General features: G+C 42.8%; 1 protein-coding gene across 10 annotated transcripts in view; it reads right to left on the bottom strand.

The window, feature by feature from the left end:
• The window catches only part of mbnl2 (muscleblind-like splicing regulator 2), a 60582-nt gene that overhangs the window by 42216 nt on the left and 3934 nt on the right, over positions 1–14432 (bottom strand). For all 10 annotated transcript variants that reach the window (XM_059327852.1, XM_059327856.1, XM_059327853.1 and 7 more), the window contains exon 2: positions 7902–8790. In XM_059327852.1, coding sequence (XP_059183835.1) covers positions 7902–8075 — 174 coding nt within the window. In that variant the 5' untranslated portion in view covers positions 8076–8790. The remainder of the gene's footprint in view (positions 1–7901; positions 8791–14432) is intronic.

Genomic DNA, 14432 nt, shown 5'->3' with positions numbered 1-14432 from the left:
ATTTCCTGTAATGTCTGAAGAGTCTAAGAATACGACAGTCCAGTTCTGCAGTAAGACCCAGAGGAAATATGGGGATCATAGCACACACACACACAGATGTGGGTCAGAGCAGTGGCCCAATTAAAATGCCACATGACATGTACCCTACTATATCAGCTTCTCTGATCAACAGCAGTCTAGTGCTATACTGTGTAGTCTGAAGTTACATAATTTACCTATGTAAATATTTATCCGAAGTTAAAAAAAAACTGATTTAACTGCATAGCTACAGCAGCTATGAAACTTTCTCCAGGGTTCCCACGTTAGATTTAAGCCCTAAGCCTCTTTTTAATGCCATTTGGAATAAAATTCAAGACAAATATTACAATAACCTAAACAGAAGAAAGCAACATCAATGACTGCATGGCAGAGACGAGGGACTTGGGAAATAACTGGCTTTTGTTGGCAGACTTACTTGGCAATGTTTCTCACTCTACATGTTGGATTTCACTTCCTTGATTCCCGCTGTGCCAAGTTTGGAAAACTTTTTCATAAAATACAGCGAGCCTCGTATGTATTGCTTTGTTCTGGTTTCAACCACTCTGCAACATCTTGTTGAAATAGCAGATTCACGGTTCCTTGTGTAGCACAGTGACAACTAGCTAGCAGACAGCGGATTGGCCTGAACTCTGTCTGAATGAGAGACGCATCTGCCAGATACAACACAAGCTCAGCAGATTTGCCTTGCTTTCAGGCTACCTACTTCCAATTTTTTTACCATTTTTAAGTCTTTTGACAGACTGGTTTCAGATTTGTTATTACTGATTCAGACCTTTTTTCTTGATTAATAAATTCAATGCCTTTTAAGACTTATTAAGAAACTGCTGGAAGTCTTTTTCTCTGTGCGTGAAAGGGTAAAAAAAGCAGCAAAAACTTTGTAAAGCCACTTTGGATAAGAGCGTTATGTGAATGTAGCCATTCTACGTGACTCAAGTGCATCTCTTAATATTCTGTATTACTCAGATTAATGGTGGTTCAAATCCATTAGTAAAAAATATTTTTCTCTGACACTTTTCCAGTGAGACCTTCACTACATACAATAGGACTGATGAGATAAACTAGACGTGAGTCATGAGACTTTACTAGCAGCTCTGACTTCCTCCTGCCTCTCTCTTATCTTTTCCTATCTTTGGACCTATTTTCAGATGAGCTGGACTGGGGCTGTGGGGGTGTAGGGGGTGAAATCACATGGATCAAATGAAATTTGGCATGGTTTGCACAGGGAAGCCAGCGAGTGTGCGTGCATGTGTCTGTGTATGAGGAGGCCTGTGTTAAGAAACGGCAGCGGCGGGGGTCTCCTAGGGGCTCATCAAAGCATGCCGCATCCACTGCAGCCCCACGTTAAGCTCAAGTCAGTGCCTCATTGTGTCTGTGTGAATGACCATGGGGGAACACCAACTCCCGCTGCGCTGCATACATTCCCCTCCACATGTTTGCTCTGCCCAGGGTGTGGCCCAGTTCGAGAGGATTACGCTGAGGAATGCGGCCGAGCCCATCTTTTAAAACAAGAGAGGAGAGGGGGGGGGGGGGGGGGGGGGAGGCCATGGGCATAAAGTTCATGTTCACGGAGGCTTCCTAAGGATAAAAAGAAACAAAAATGCAAATGCAATAAACCCAGGGGGAACAAGTTACAGTTAAACCAGAGGAATCTCTAAACTTAAAAAAAAGCTGTCTTAAGTATCCGTTAGTGTTTAAGTTTCACTGTCTGGTTTCCGTCTGGACTGGTAGCTATAAAGTAACAGATTAGCCCAAGGTCGCAGGCACTTTGCTACTAAAACTTGATTAAAATCTTCGATAACTTGTTTAAAAAATGTTCTGGTTCCCCGCCTGGCTAGACAGTTACTCCCACCTTCTTATTTCTTTACTTCTTTGGTTGATTCACTTCTTCTCTTTCCTTCCAAATATTAACACCTTCCCTTCTTGCCACGTTCCCTCGCTTCTCTATTTACCGGTTCCAGCCATCCCACGCCCCCAAAAAACACTTATGCTCTTTTGAAGTAAAGTCCGGATTAAGATGTTCTTACAAAGTGAGGGAAACCAGGGCACCTCACCCCCAGGGGGACTGCTGCTGCGAGTCTGTGACACAAATAAGAAAACACCCCACACACCTCAAAGTAGCTTCTATTGTTTCTCCTGCTCCACCACTTTCTTTCTGACAACCGCAACCTGACGAAACATGATAGTGCCAGGATGGACCAGACTATCCTACTATTGAAGCTCAGTCAGGCATGGAGGTAGCCTGGTAAAAACTGACTGGTACAAAAAGAAAATGTGGGGGAGAATATCTCAACACCACGTTATCAGACATGTGATCTTTTATGTAAAAGGCCTTTTGTTTTTACAAAGAAGACCTTGAGATGTTTCAAAACATTTCTGCAGGAAAAATTCTTTTTTTTCCTTCTTCGGAAAAATAGAAAAACAGCCCAAAAACATAAATGAAATGCTCTGGACATGAACAGTTTTTCCCTGCAGAGGAAAGAAATATAACCAAGTCAGCATGGCCAGAGACAGAAGCACAGAGAGAGGGGGGAAAAAATAAGCATCAACAAAAGGCTACTGTCAGAGTCAATGTGACATCATCACATGACATGACTGGTGTGATTGCATTTACTCCATTAACGTAGGTATTTGCGCTCGTTTCCCACAGCACCCTTCCCCCCTCATCCCCACTACCACTATGTCACTATGACCATTCCACGGTCACAGAACAGCGTGAAGAACAGGAGAGCCTCGAGGAAATGGCTCCAACCCTGACACATCATTTGAGATAGTACTGGAGTCGCAGTTCTGCCTGTATTGATTTTATTTCATCCTCTGCAGTGAATGATGTTAAAGTTTTACGAAGGGACTGTTCAGCCCACATGTGAATGATATTTCTATCTTTCTCAATGGAACAGATTCAGACCATGGAGGTTGAAGCATTGCTATGTTAAGGCAGCAGAAAGCGATCGCGCCATTTACCGACAAAAACCTGGTCTAAAGTCAGTGCCGCAGTATTCTGTAATCTCCTGTGAGGTGTTTGGGGAAAGTCACTGCTGTGCTGCACGTCACGCACAAGCAGATCCGTTTCCTCAGCAGAGAAACGCTCGCTTTTTACACATGCACCTGGCTTTTAAAGGGAATCGGAGACACTCTGACTGGTTTAATTTACATTACGCCAAAAGCACACCTAATTAATTGAGACACTAACTAAAACCCTTTTGCCCCACTCAACTTACTTTGCATTCAAATTATGCACCGAATAACCAGCAAAATTGGAGTTGGAAAAGCCCCAAATGCACTTGGTCATACACTTCAGACCATGCACTATAGATTGGCCGTAAATCATCTACCTTTAAGGTGGTCTACTATAACAACTACACTCTGCAAATGTTTAAATGACACATTATGCCTGCAGCCATCAAACCTGTCTGCACTTGTTTAGTTTGCATGCAATTTCCCTAATTCAAAAGATAAAGCACATGCAGACAAACCTCAAATATATGAGAAAGCCACAAAATAAACATACACTTATTTGGACTATTCTGGATTTAAAGAATGACATTCTAGAGAGCCAGGTATGAGTGAAAAAACTGTTGACGTATCAGAACATTTCCCACTGCTACTCTTATCGTGGAGGTCACCAGTGTCAAATTTTCATGTCACGTCTCAATGGGCATGAATGATACCTGGTGAGCTATATCATGTCAACCAACTAAATGTGACTACAGCTCTAGTTGGACAGAGATGAAGCAGCATGTCCTATTTTGAGCGATGACAAATGTAGCATAGAGGGACTATTTCTAAAGCCCACAGTGTAGAGCAGGAGGACAAAATATAATCCCCCAGACATAACGCTATAGAAGTGCTGAGAGCAGCGCAGTGGAGTCAGGAGCTTCATAGTTGAGAGAGCAAGGGGTAAAACTAGCAGGAATGATACCTCGTCTTCATTTGTCCCATGCAAATCACACTAACAGAAAATGCAAAACCAGGTATTAAGGTCCATAGAACTTCACCACTGTCTGGCTGCTCTAAAACCCCACTGCACCCCATCCCTATCCTTGGCCTGTTCTACATGAATCATCAATAAGGATGCATGCACACACTAACTAAATTATACTCCCAAATGTAATTTATGCCCAGCAAAAACATACGAGGCACTTACCTCATCTCTATTTCAAGCCAGAAGCAATGACAGCAACCGCTCTGACTAGTCCTCCGACATTGTTAAAATTAATTACTCTTAATAGCTGTGTTGCAGAAGATGATTGCTAGATGGATAAAATAGTTTGACAGACCTATAATTGACAAGAGTCACCCAAAATATATTGTGTAAATAATGCACAACCCAAACACCCTGTAAATAATAGGCCTAAATAATCTCTCCTCATACATATGCATTATTTAAATAACTTTCGAAACTCTAGATCAAGATAATGCATCATATCAAAATACATTTAAAATAAACCTTGGTGCAAAGATACGAAACCGGTTATTTTATTTTGGCAATGGGCTGGAAAATTGTCCCTTGGCTATAGTGATGTTCAACAGGTAGAAACTATTGTCAACACAGTGTTTTTTTTACCAACTTTGAAAACAAAAACCAGTACAAATTCTCAACTGACTTGGCATGCTTGCCTACTGCTGCCTGACAAGTGCAACAACAGAGTTACACCTCCCACTCTACTCCTCTCCTGAGCTGTACCTTTCACTTGTTTATGAAAAGGACCCTTCTGATCATTGGCCAAGTCACGCCTGGCAGCACACAACCCTGGCATGATAACCCTATCAGATGAGAAGACCCAGGAAGACGATACGGGCGTAATGGGGTGGAAATCAGCCTGCCGTGGAGCGAAACACATTTCCTAATGCAAAATAAAGCATTCATTCTCTCAGCTGTCACGAGGAGAGTCTATGTGGGAGAGGGGGCGAGTTGGAGTTAAAAGTACAGAGAATCCTGTATTCTCGTTCTGTCACTGGATTGTATGGTAAAATGAGCAGGAAAGAGAGTGTGAGAGAGAACAACTGGCTGCAAAAAGAGTCAGATCACAGTCTATATACTTTATATAGCTGTGTTAGACTCTTAGCTGATGGGCTTACCCAGAGCAGATTACAATGAAAGCAGCAAAACTCCTAGATAAACAATATTATAAGTTTTATATGGTGGTGCAGGAGGATCACAGGCATTAAGCCCAGACAGTAGAAGTTTCAAATATTCCTGCATTCCCAGGATGCTGCTCTGTTAGACACAGGATATTAGAACAACTGAAAGTGCCTCGGCCAACCAGCCAAGTTGAAGTTTCCTGTCCATGCCTGTCCAGATTCTTATGTAGCCATGACAGAAGACAATGTTACAAATAAATATGCTGCAAAGAAGTTACAAATCCTTAGATCTGGATGCTTCACACACATCACAGCACAACAGATCACAAAGAAAAAGTGGCCATCGAGATTAGTGTGACCAATTCAGCATGTGACCACGTGTTAAATAAGGTAACAAGCCTGCTGTCTGTTCCTGAACAGTCACAGTGAAGCTGATCTTTGACCTTTTGGATAAACATGTGATCACTTCATAATTTTATCCTTTTAGACATGTGTGTGAAATGTCACAATTAGTGTATGAAGTCCAGAATAATGGCCAAATGCATATTTTGTGAGGTTACGGTAACCTTGGCCTTTGACCTCCAAAATCTAATCAGTTCATCCTTGAGTTTAAGTTGACGTTTGTGCCAAATTAGAAGAAATTCCCTCAAGGCATTCCTGAAATAATGCATGCATGAGAATAGGACAGAAGGATGGCTAGGCAGACAATCTGATCACATAAAAAGTGTCAGACAACAAAGCCCAATATGGACAAGTACCCCTTGCAAAGACACATTGATATAAACAATGGAGCAGACCTATAGCCTAACCTTGAAGTAAGCGACAAGCCAGTAATGACAGCAGCACTGATGTGGAGGCCTTTGAGTGTAATGATGAGAGAGCATTCCTCATAGTGAGAAGCCTCAGTCATGTTATCAGGGAACAGGTGTGACAGGATAAGTGACTTTATAACTGCCTCTAAAAGCCATCTAGGGTTAACACAACATGCATAGGCCTTTTATTCAATTTGCTTATTAAGGTACAGATTATGCATGATTTCCCAGTGGATTGCCTTAAAGGTAAATGTCATTGAGAAAAGTCTAAATTAAAGGCAGCACTAGTATGAGGTGGAGTGCTCCGATCATTTAGTTTCCTCTGTCAGGGATGACTGCTCAGAGTTTTAAAGGAACAGCAAAATCCTGTCATGTGCGGAGGATCCATGTCAGGCCGCCCCATGCATGGTGCAACAACAAATCGATCCCGATTGGAGTCAGCTGTTTGCTCGTTAAACCGTAACGGCATAACAGCTCGCAAAACCTGGCATCTGGGAAGGAATGTCACTCAATGACTGGCTGCAAGCAATAACTTAGCAGGCCTTACCATGAGCAACGTCTTAGCCAAGAAAACAGCTGATAGCACCATGAACGCAGCTTGTTTTCAAAATGTTGGATAAATAAATGAAGATGAGCAACTTGTAATGATCTCAATGGATTCCAAGTATTAAAAATGTGAAATTCTAGAAGGCTGACCATGTGTTTCAGGAGGTACAGGGTCACAATTTTTGGATATTGGATATAGCAGCTCTTTGCATGGTGTGAATCTAGTCTCTCTCTTTTGTTACTGACCTCATATACAACCTTGAAAAATGTGAAATGCACTCACCACACACTGCTCTGCTGTATATGTGAAATGCAGCTACAGTTCATGCTCACAAAAAAACCCAAACTCCTCACAGTTTCAGTGTTCTGCTCTAGTTTCTTTGGCTATTTATCATTGTCACTGCTGTTTTTTTTCTCCACGCAGCTTGAAAATAATGGCTTGCTCTTGGATGCAGTCATTTTATTTGCAGCATGTGGGGGTATGTATGAAGCGACCTTGTTATAATTGGGGAGACTTGCAAAGTGTCTGGTGTTAAGCTAACGTAACATATTTTAGCACTATTAAAACTGCAAAAACAAGTGAATTGAACACAGCAAATATAATAGCGACATAAGTCCTCATATGTAGGGTCAACAAATAAACTACAGGCCTTTATTAAAGGAATAAATAATTCAATGTAGCTTAAAGGCCTCTTGTGAATTACCATATCAACCAAATAAAACAACAATTCATTCTATTTAAAATTATAATTCTGATAAAAAAGAATATGGAAAATATGCCCTCTTCTTGGATCCTTGAGAATGGGAGATTACAAAACAAGCTCTGGCTGTTTATGTTGGTTGTTGGTTGTGTGTAACAGCTGACGTGTACCCAGGAATAGAAGCCCTGGAATGACTTAAGGCGATCAGATGTTCGCCCACATATACAGATGATGGACAAGGCATGGTAACATTAGAAGAACTTACCGTATAAAAAAACCCACAGACACACACACACACATGCACACACCTGTGGTGACAGTGAACATGACAACAGACCTCTCTGGCCTTTAGCTTCATAGGTCAGACTGGTCTGCTAACTGCAGCACAGCATGGAGACCTGACACACATGCTAATTTGAGCAGACAACCTACACCCCTGTCCATTAGGAACCACAAAGCTGTAACGTTTTATGTCAGATACTATACTGGTACTCCAATTATTCATATTGGCTTTACATCGTTTGACAGTTCCATGAGGTTATGCAGAAATTGTGATAGTCTCTGTAGTGTTACCAGTACGCCAGGTGTTCATGGCAACAAATTAATCTAATGAAGAGGGCTTTGAAGTTATAGGTTTTACAGTCGGTTTGTAACCAGAAGTATAGAATAAAAAGTAAAGGACAGAACTCAGCAGTAACTGACTACATTCAACAGTCCTTACCTTTAACGAGTCAAAACAGGCGATCACCCTCCCATTATCCACCTGGCAGCTTTTGGGTGGGTGGGCAAATTTGCAATCCTCATCACTGCGTGAACAAGTCCCTCTCTGAAACTGCCGGCACACTTCCAGGGTCAGCCATTTTGTGTCCCGTATCGAGGCAATGTTTAGAGCCATGTCAGCAGCGCTGGCTGTGGAGCAGGAGTGGAGTGGAGCCACTTGGTTTTTAAGGAGGAGGCTATCCTCTGAGGAGGTGTTTCAGTGAAAAGTGCTCCAGTAAAAAAAAAATAAAAACAACTAAAACTGATGGAACATGCAACTGTGAATAATCTGCTTCAGGTCAGTGGATGACCTTGCGGACAGGAAAGTGGAGGTAATGGACTGGAAAAGTCTCTGTGAGCGGAGCATGGGACTGCACTGCTGTTGTGGAGTTGGTCAGTTACACGGCTAATTGTTCATTAATCAGTAAGTCTCAGGTGCAGACCTCTGACAAGGCCGAGGGGGCATGCTCAGAGACAAGCTCTACTAGTTGCACCAATGTCCCCAAAAAAATGACCGTTGAATGATTGATGATATCTGTGCAAAGGGTGGATGTTTGGGGGCAAATGTGGTACTATTTTGAGGTGCAATGGCACGGTTTACCAGTTTGTGGCTTCAGTCCTCAGGACCTACTCTCTCTGAGCTTTGGCACCTTGGCCAGCAGTGCAGTGCCTCCACTGCTTCGCTTGTGGTTTCTTCACACTGAGCACAGATAAGGACAAACAAACAGGTCAAGGGTGTTTGCGGCTGATTCCTATCTCGACTGCAGAGGGGAAAAATCTGGAGCTCTTCAGAAACGCCCAGGGATCTTCAAGTAAGGATGCTGTCTCACAAGGCACTTTCTGTCAGTAATCTGGAACGAAGAAGAGACAGAAACAGAGTGAGAAAATGGTGCTAAATATGATGGGTGACTGTTCATGTAATATGTTTCAACAGGCGTGTTTGTGTAGGCATGTCAATGTGAATTTATGTGCAAACTGCCCGGAGGGGTGCTCGCTCTAAAGAGCACAAGGCTGATGAACCAGAGAAAAGGCAGTTGTGAGGTTATTCAGAAGCCACTTGAGTTTAAGTCCCCCGATTGCTGCTGTGTGCCATTGTACGAGGTGACTACAAGCCCACAGGCTCTACAACATATTGCATACAAAGCAGTGAATGGCGAAAGCCTCTGTGCTATGAGACAGTGGACAAGAGCATCGAGTCAGAGCAGAGATAGAAAAAAGCCCTGGGGTCCAACCCGCCCTGTAGAGCCATGCACGGCGGGATGCTGCAGCCAATAGAAAACCGCGCAGCGCAGCACTATTCCGGGCAGCCGTCCAGCAGCCACAGAGGGACCGAGACAGATGCATATGCCAGTGCCAGACACGATTATGACGCTGCCCAGTGTCCCGCAATATTCACTGGTCTCCCACCGTCCAAATTAGATACCGGCTCATTGACAGGGGCCTGTCAGTTCGCATTCATGGGGGGGAATGTGTGTATGTGCTCTCTGCCTCGTCTTTAAAGATACTGGTCTCTGTCTGTTTGTCGTCTGGGGAGAGTAGGGGGACAACTGGTGGAGAAACAACCTGAGGAAGTGACCTTTAGCTTGAGTGTACAAAATCCACTACTAAGCTACTGCGCAAGGAGCTCTTTTCTTGGCACATCTGGAAATATTTTTCTGCTAACTGGGGGCGGGAAAAGGGGGTTGAGGACACCAGACTGAGGGAGGAGAAGGGTTGTAAAAACATACAGCTCTGGTTAAAAGATTCCCCCTTTACTGTTCTAAACATATCAAAGCATTCATGGAACACAGACAACACCAGGAGCAAGAAAATGTTAAATGCTCTGAGAACAATATCTTATGCAACCTCCATGACAAGCTCCACTTGGTCTTAATGAAGGCAAGCTGAGACTTGTAGTAAACCATCTATGCTACTGTTAAGAGAAGAAGAAATCCCTACACAAATTCCCTTCATAGACAGAAGCCCTAACACAGCTGTCATGCAGGTGTATAGTTCTTTAGGTCTTGTCAGATTTGGGTTAGGCTTAGTATTTTTGTTCTGCTGTCCTGTAGATGTAAAAAAAAAAAAAATCACGCAGCATCTTACTCTGAAACTTGGTCTCTCTAATTGGAGCCTTCAGAATTCTGTTTGTAGATTGTTTGAAGTTTGAAATATTAAAGTGAGAAACTCCATACATCCATACAGACCATATATCATTACAAAACCATGTTTCCTGGCTTACAAATAAAAAGTCTTATAGACTGTGACTGATTTTTAACACAGGTAGATTTCCTGAGACAATCAGCAGCTTTTCTTTGAAATCACCCACCAACTATACTGTTCCTATGAATCCAGACCATTGTCTAGGTAATCATATTGTCCCACTTTAGTGCTGATCATGTGAAATGGGATGAGAAGCTTCCTCGCCCAATCGTACTGACGCCCAGGCTCCTCTCTCCAAGGCAGGATTTAATTTCACACCATCTCCCCAGGGAGAGAGCCAATCGCTGCAGAAGAGAAAGTCAGGTAAGAATCATGTCAGATCTGACCTTTAACAATTAATCCCTTCTTATTTTTAGAAGCCATAAGAAGTCTGCGATTGAGCTAACCTACTTTGTCAGTGAGAAGGGACGATGGCGCCATTTCTCTGTGAAATGACTTGGCCTAAAATGATGGAGCAAGTTGTGCTAAATGGTTAGAAAACAGAGCCACCAGTCATTTTTATTTTAGGTTTACAGTTCTGAAAGCTTTCATAGAGTGGAGTGGGCCGACAGTGTGGATAAGGGTTGGTTGGGGTCATCTGAAGAGCTCACAGGGGACTCAACAGGCAACATTCAAACAATGTTTGTCATGAAAGGTATTCAAAACAAATGGGGAGGACGGAAGATCAGAAACACCCTCATGTGGGTGATGGTACGATAATAATCATGCAGGAACATGACCGCAGGTCTGTTCCCATACTGTATATAGACTGTTTGTGTAATATGCAGAGGAAATTCAACTGCTGTCCAAGCAACTGTTTGTTTGTCATTATTGTGGGTGCTGTTTTCCACAAAATCTGCACTGAGAAAAATATTTCTTTCATTTATGAATGAAAAAACATTTGCTTGATAAATGTAAGAATCTGAGTGTACAAAAGTAAAATACAGAAATGCAAAAAAGGCAAGCTGTGACATGGTGACTTCAATTTTAAGGCTAAAGGCTTAGTAGGATTAATATAACACGATGAATAAATAGTGGAAATGATCATAAGATGCAGCCCAGGATGTGTAATAGTGATATACCACTGTCTGTCGTAGCATGTTAAATGCTGCTAACCTCTATTTAGCAGAGACGACTGAGCCTCCCTTCATTCTTGAAACTAACCAAAACCCCTGCTGGAAAGCAAACTGTCATCCTGGAGAGAAAACTGTTACCTCTGTCGTATAACAACATCCCATCATAAGAGCATGAGAGGAGCTGAAACACACAGTGGAAGAAAATTGCTCTGCAATAATAAGTGCTTTGGAAAACTCACGCTGAGGAAAGAGGCAATGAATTCAGTCTTTGGACAGTGTGCCTCTGGCTCAGCTTAGGCTAGCTTAGCTTCTGCTAGTGCACTACAGTACATTACAGTACATGCAGGCTGGTTTAGTTTACGCTGAGCTTAGAGGTCGAGCTTTAAGCACAATGCCACTGATATAAAGGGAAAGACAGATGGTCAGCAGGTAGGGAGGGACCATACAGCGCCCAAAGTTTAACCTCAGAGATAAGCCCTCCTGTACACCTTGACTGACCCAGGTTCTGTTTCTGCAGTTTTGACAAAAACAGAGCATGAGTAAAAAAAATAGTCTTATAATCTGGCTCTGACACAGAAATATATTGTGTTTCAAAGTGTTGTAATGAAATAGAGACCATGATTTTCACACCAGACGCAGTGGGTGTGTGGATGTATAGCTGCTCACTTTGGGGGCAGAATCTTCAATCTGTATCGGGTCATCCTTTATGTTTTAAGCTGTGCAAGACCACATTTTAAATAAAACCTAAAAAGTACTGCACTTTACTGAATATCCTGTTTAGTTTCTGAGTTCCTGCTAGAAGGCTTTGTCCCCTCTGTGTCCTCAGTGCAAACATTGGACAGACACGGTGACCTGATAAAGCAGGGCAGAGATGTGAAGAAAAGCACTACAGTACTAGACTTTATGGATTACTGACGCTTACTAAGGCCAGCTGGCAGGGGCATTATCTTGGTCAGTCTGCTTAATTGAATGAGAGTCAGCGGGACTGGGGTGTCTCGAGTGAAAGTCATTGGCTTGACCTCTGAATACCACGTATGTAACCCATTAGTCTGGTATCTGCGCGCTCTGTCTGTGCCGTGCAGTTTATCTTAGCTGCTTGTATTTGTTCAGCAGAGACGATAAGCTACCTGGTTTCCATTGGTTGTAAGCCTTGTGACAACGTTTACTGTGGCATCAGCCAGGTGTTGCCAGCAAAAATAAAGTAGAAATACAAATGGCTGTGACAGACAAGCACACACACTGGGTACCTGAGTGGCTGCATTTCCATTTATTACCATTTTATGCTGGCAAACCACACTTCTATGATCATTTGCATGGCCAAGAGGAACAAGTGGTCAATGTTTTTCAAGGCTGTGTTGAGAGAGAGCCTCATTGTTGAAGTGAAATAGGAAAATGTTCCGTTTCCAGTGAGTAATGGAAAATGAGTGAGCCTTACAGTAAAGGTTTTATCAAAATGTCCCTAACAAACCGAACCAAGCTGTAAGTGTGACATCACCAGCTTGCAAAATGTTCCTCCAGAGAGGATCAGAGCAGGGCTATACCCTGCAGCCTAATTCGAGTTTAATACTATAGATGTTATGGCGCTTATGAAATTGTCTTTGGCATAAGCTACGGCTCCTTGAGTTCAATATCATTGAGTACCATTAGCGATAAGGACGGGTGAGTGAGCTCAGCAGAGTCTATACCAGGACTAAGCTACTGTTCCGAGGCAACACAAGAAGCATTTCACAGAGTCAGCAGATAGGTGTGCCCCATATCATAATAGCCTTAGCTAAACCACAGTGACCCGAATGGCCCTGCTCATGATATGGGACGCAGCTTTCCTCTCCTGATCACTAGCCCGTTTTATAACGCAGAACAGATGCTGTAGCTTTTCCATCATTTGCAAAGTTTTAATAAGAAGAGGGTGTTAATATCTGGGATGGAAATCAACCCTGCACTCTGTAAATGGACTTGTTTACTGTGTAAGTGTTCTTGTCTACTCCCTGCTTTGCCACAGGCAACTCATCAGCTAATTACAGTATAGTTGGCAGCCAGAGGTGAACAGTGCAGCTCAGATAAACATGATGATTAACAGGATACCCGAGCTTACTTCATCAGAAACTCTGAGGTGAAGACTGCAGAAGCACTGTACCTACTGTAGCTGTTTTTGATAACTTTCATCAACACTTTTTACATCCTGACATCAATGAGAGAAAACACTACATTAGATTAAAGCTCTTGTGTGTTGAAATATTAAGTGAAAGACATCGAATGGATTGAAATCTTAAGCCTTCAAATTACAGCTCTTGAAAACATAAGAGCTGAATGATTCAGCAAACTCACCCCTCGTGTCACAGAGCAATCACACTCCCTCTTTCATGCAGAAGATGTCTGAAAAACCTACCGACCACTAAATCCTTTTAATACCATCTTGAGGTGCAATTTGCATGAGAGTCGATTCAGAGAAAGGGGATTTCTGGCTGACAGGGGCTTGCAGTAAGGACGTGTCTGAGACTTATCCCATTCTTTTCTCAACAGGAAGGGCTGAACTGATGTTCCATTTTAGAAAACACCCACTTCCCCTTGATCCACAGCCAGATGCATGACACCACCCTGGCCTTTTCCATGCAGCCGATGATGTCCAATGGCCCAGCGTCTAGCGCAAAGCTAAATCTAGATAGACAGCGGAGAGCTCCGGACACGGCAACCATGCCTCATCTAACTAAAAAGGTTAATTATGATGTGGGCCTTATTAGAACTGTGAAGTTCCAGCTTATTCAGGACACCAGCTATTTGTGTCCCGATAGTGTCAAAACATCAGACCCTGTTCTGAACAAACAATCTTTGCCCTTGTTATTTGGAAAATGTGTACACCAAGAGTAACAAGGAAAAACTTTATGAGAACCGCACAAAGCAAGCAGTGACAGGACAGATGCCACACAACACCGTAAGTTTTTCTCTTGAGAGTGAAAAATATGTAGCCCATGTGGCAAAAAAAGCCTCCTGACATTTGCACTGAGGAAGGGGCAAGTCAACTGCTGTGATAATGCCTCTGCCTCAGGAGCCGAAACAGAAAGTCCATTACAGTGCTGGAAACTGAAATAAGGGTAGTTACTGCGTGGCTACAAGCTCCCAGCACTCCTGTGCATGTATCCCACTATATTTTTCTCCCCTGTCTTCCCTCGTTTTCAGCCTCACACTCTTTCTTGCACACAGATAAAACATTCCCTCTCCTCCCTCCCCACCCAGACTGG

Source organism: Centropristis striata, chromosome 24, assembly GCF_030273125.1.
Source record: "Centropristis striata isolate RG_2023a ecotype Rhode Island chromosome 24, C.striata_1.0, whole genome shotgun sequence".
Taxonomy (NCBI): domain Eukaryota; kingdom Metazoa; phylum Chordata; class Actinopteri; order Perciformes; family Serranidae; genus Centropristis; species Centropristis striata.
Note: the sequence above shows the minus strand (reverse complement) of the source record. Positions and strands in the feature narration are given on the sequence as shown.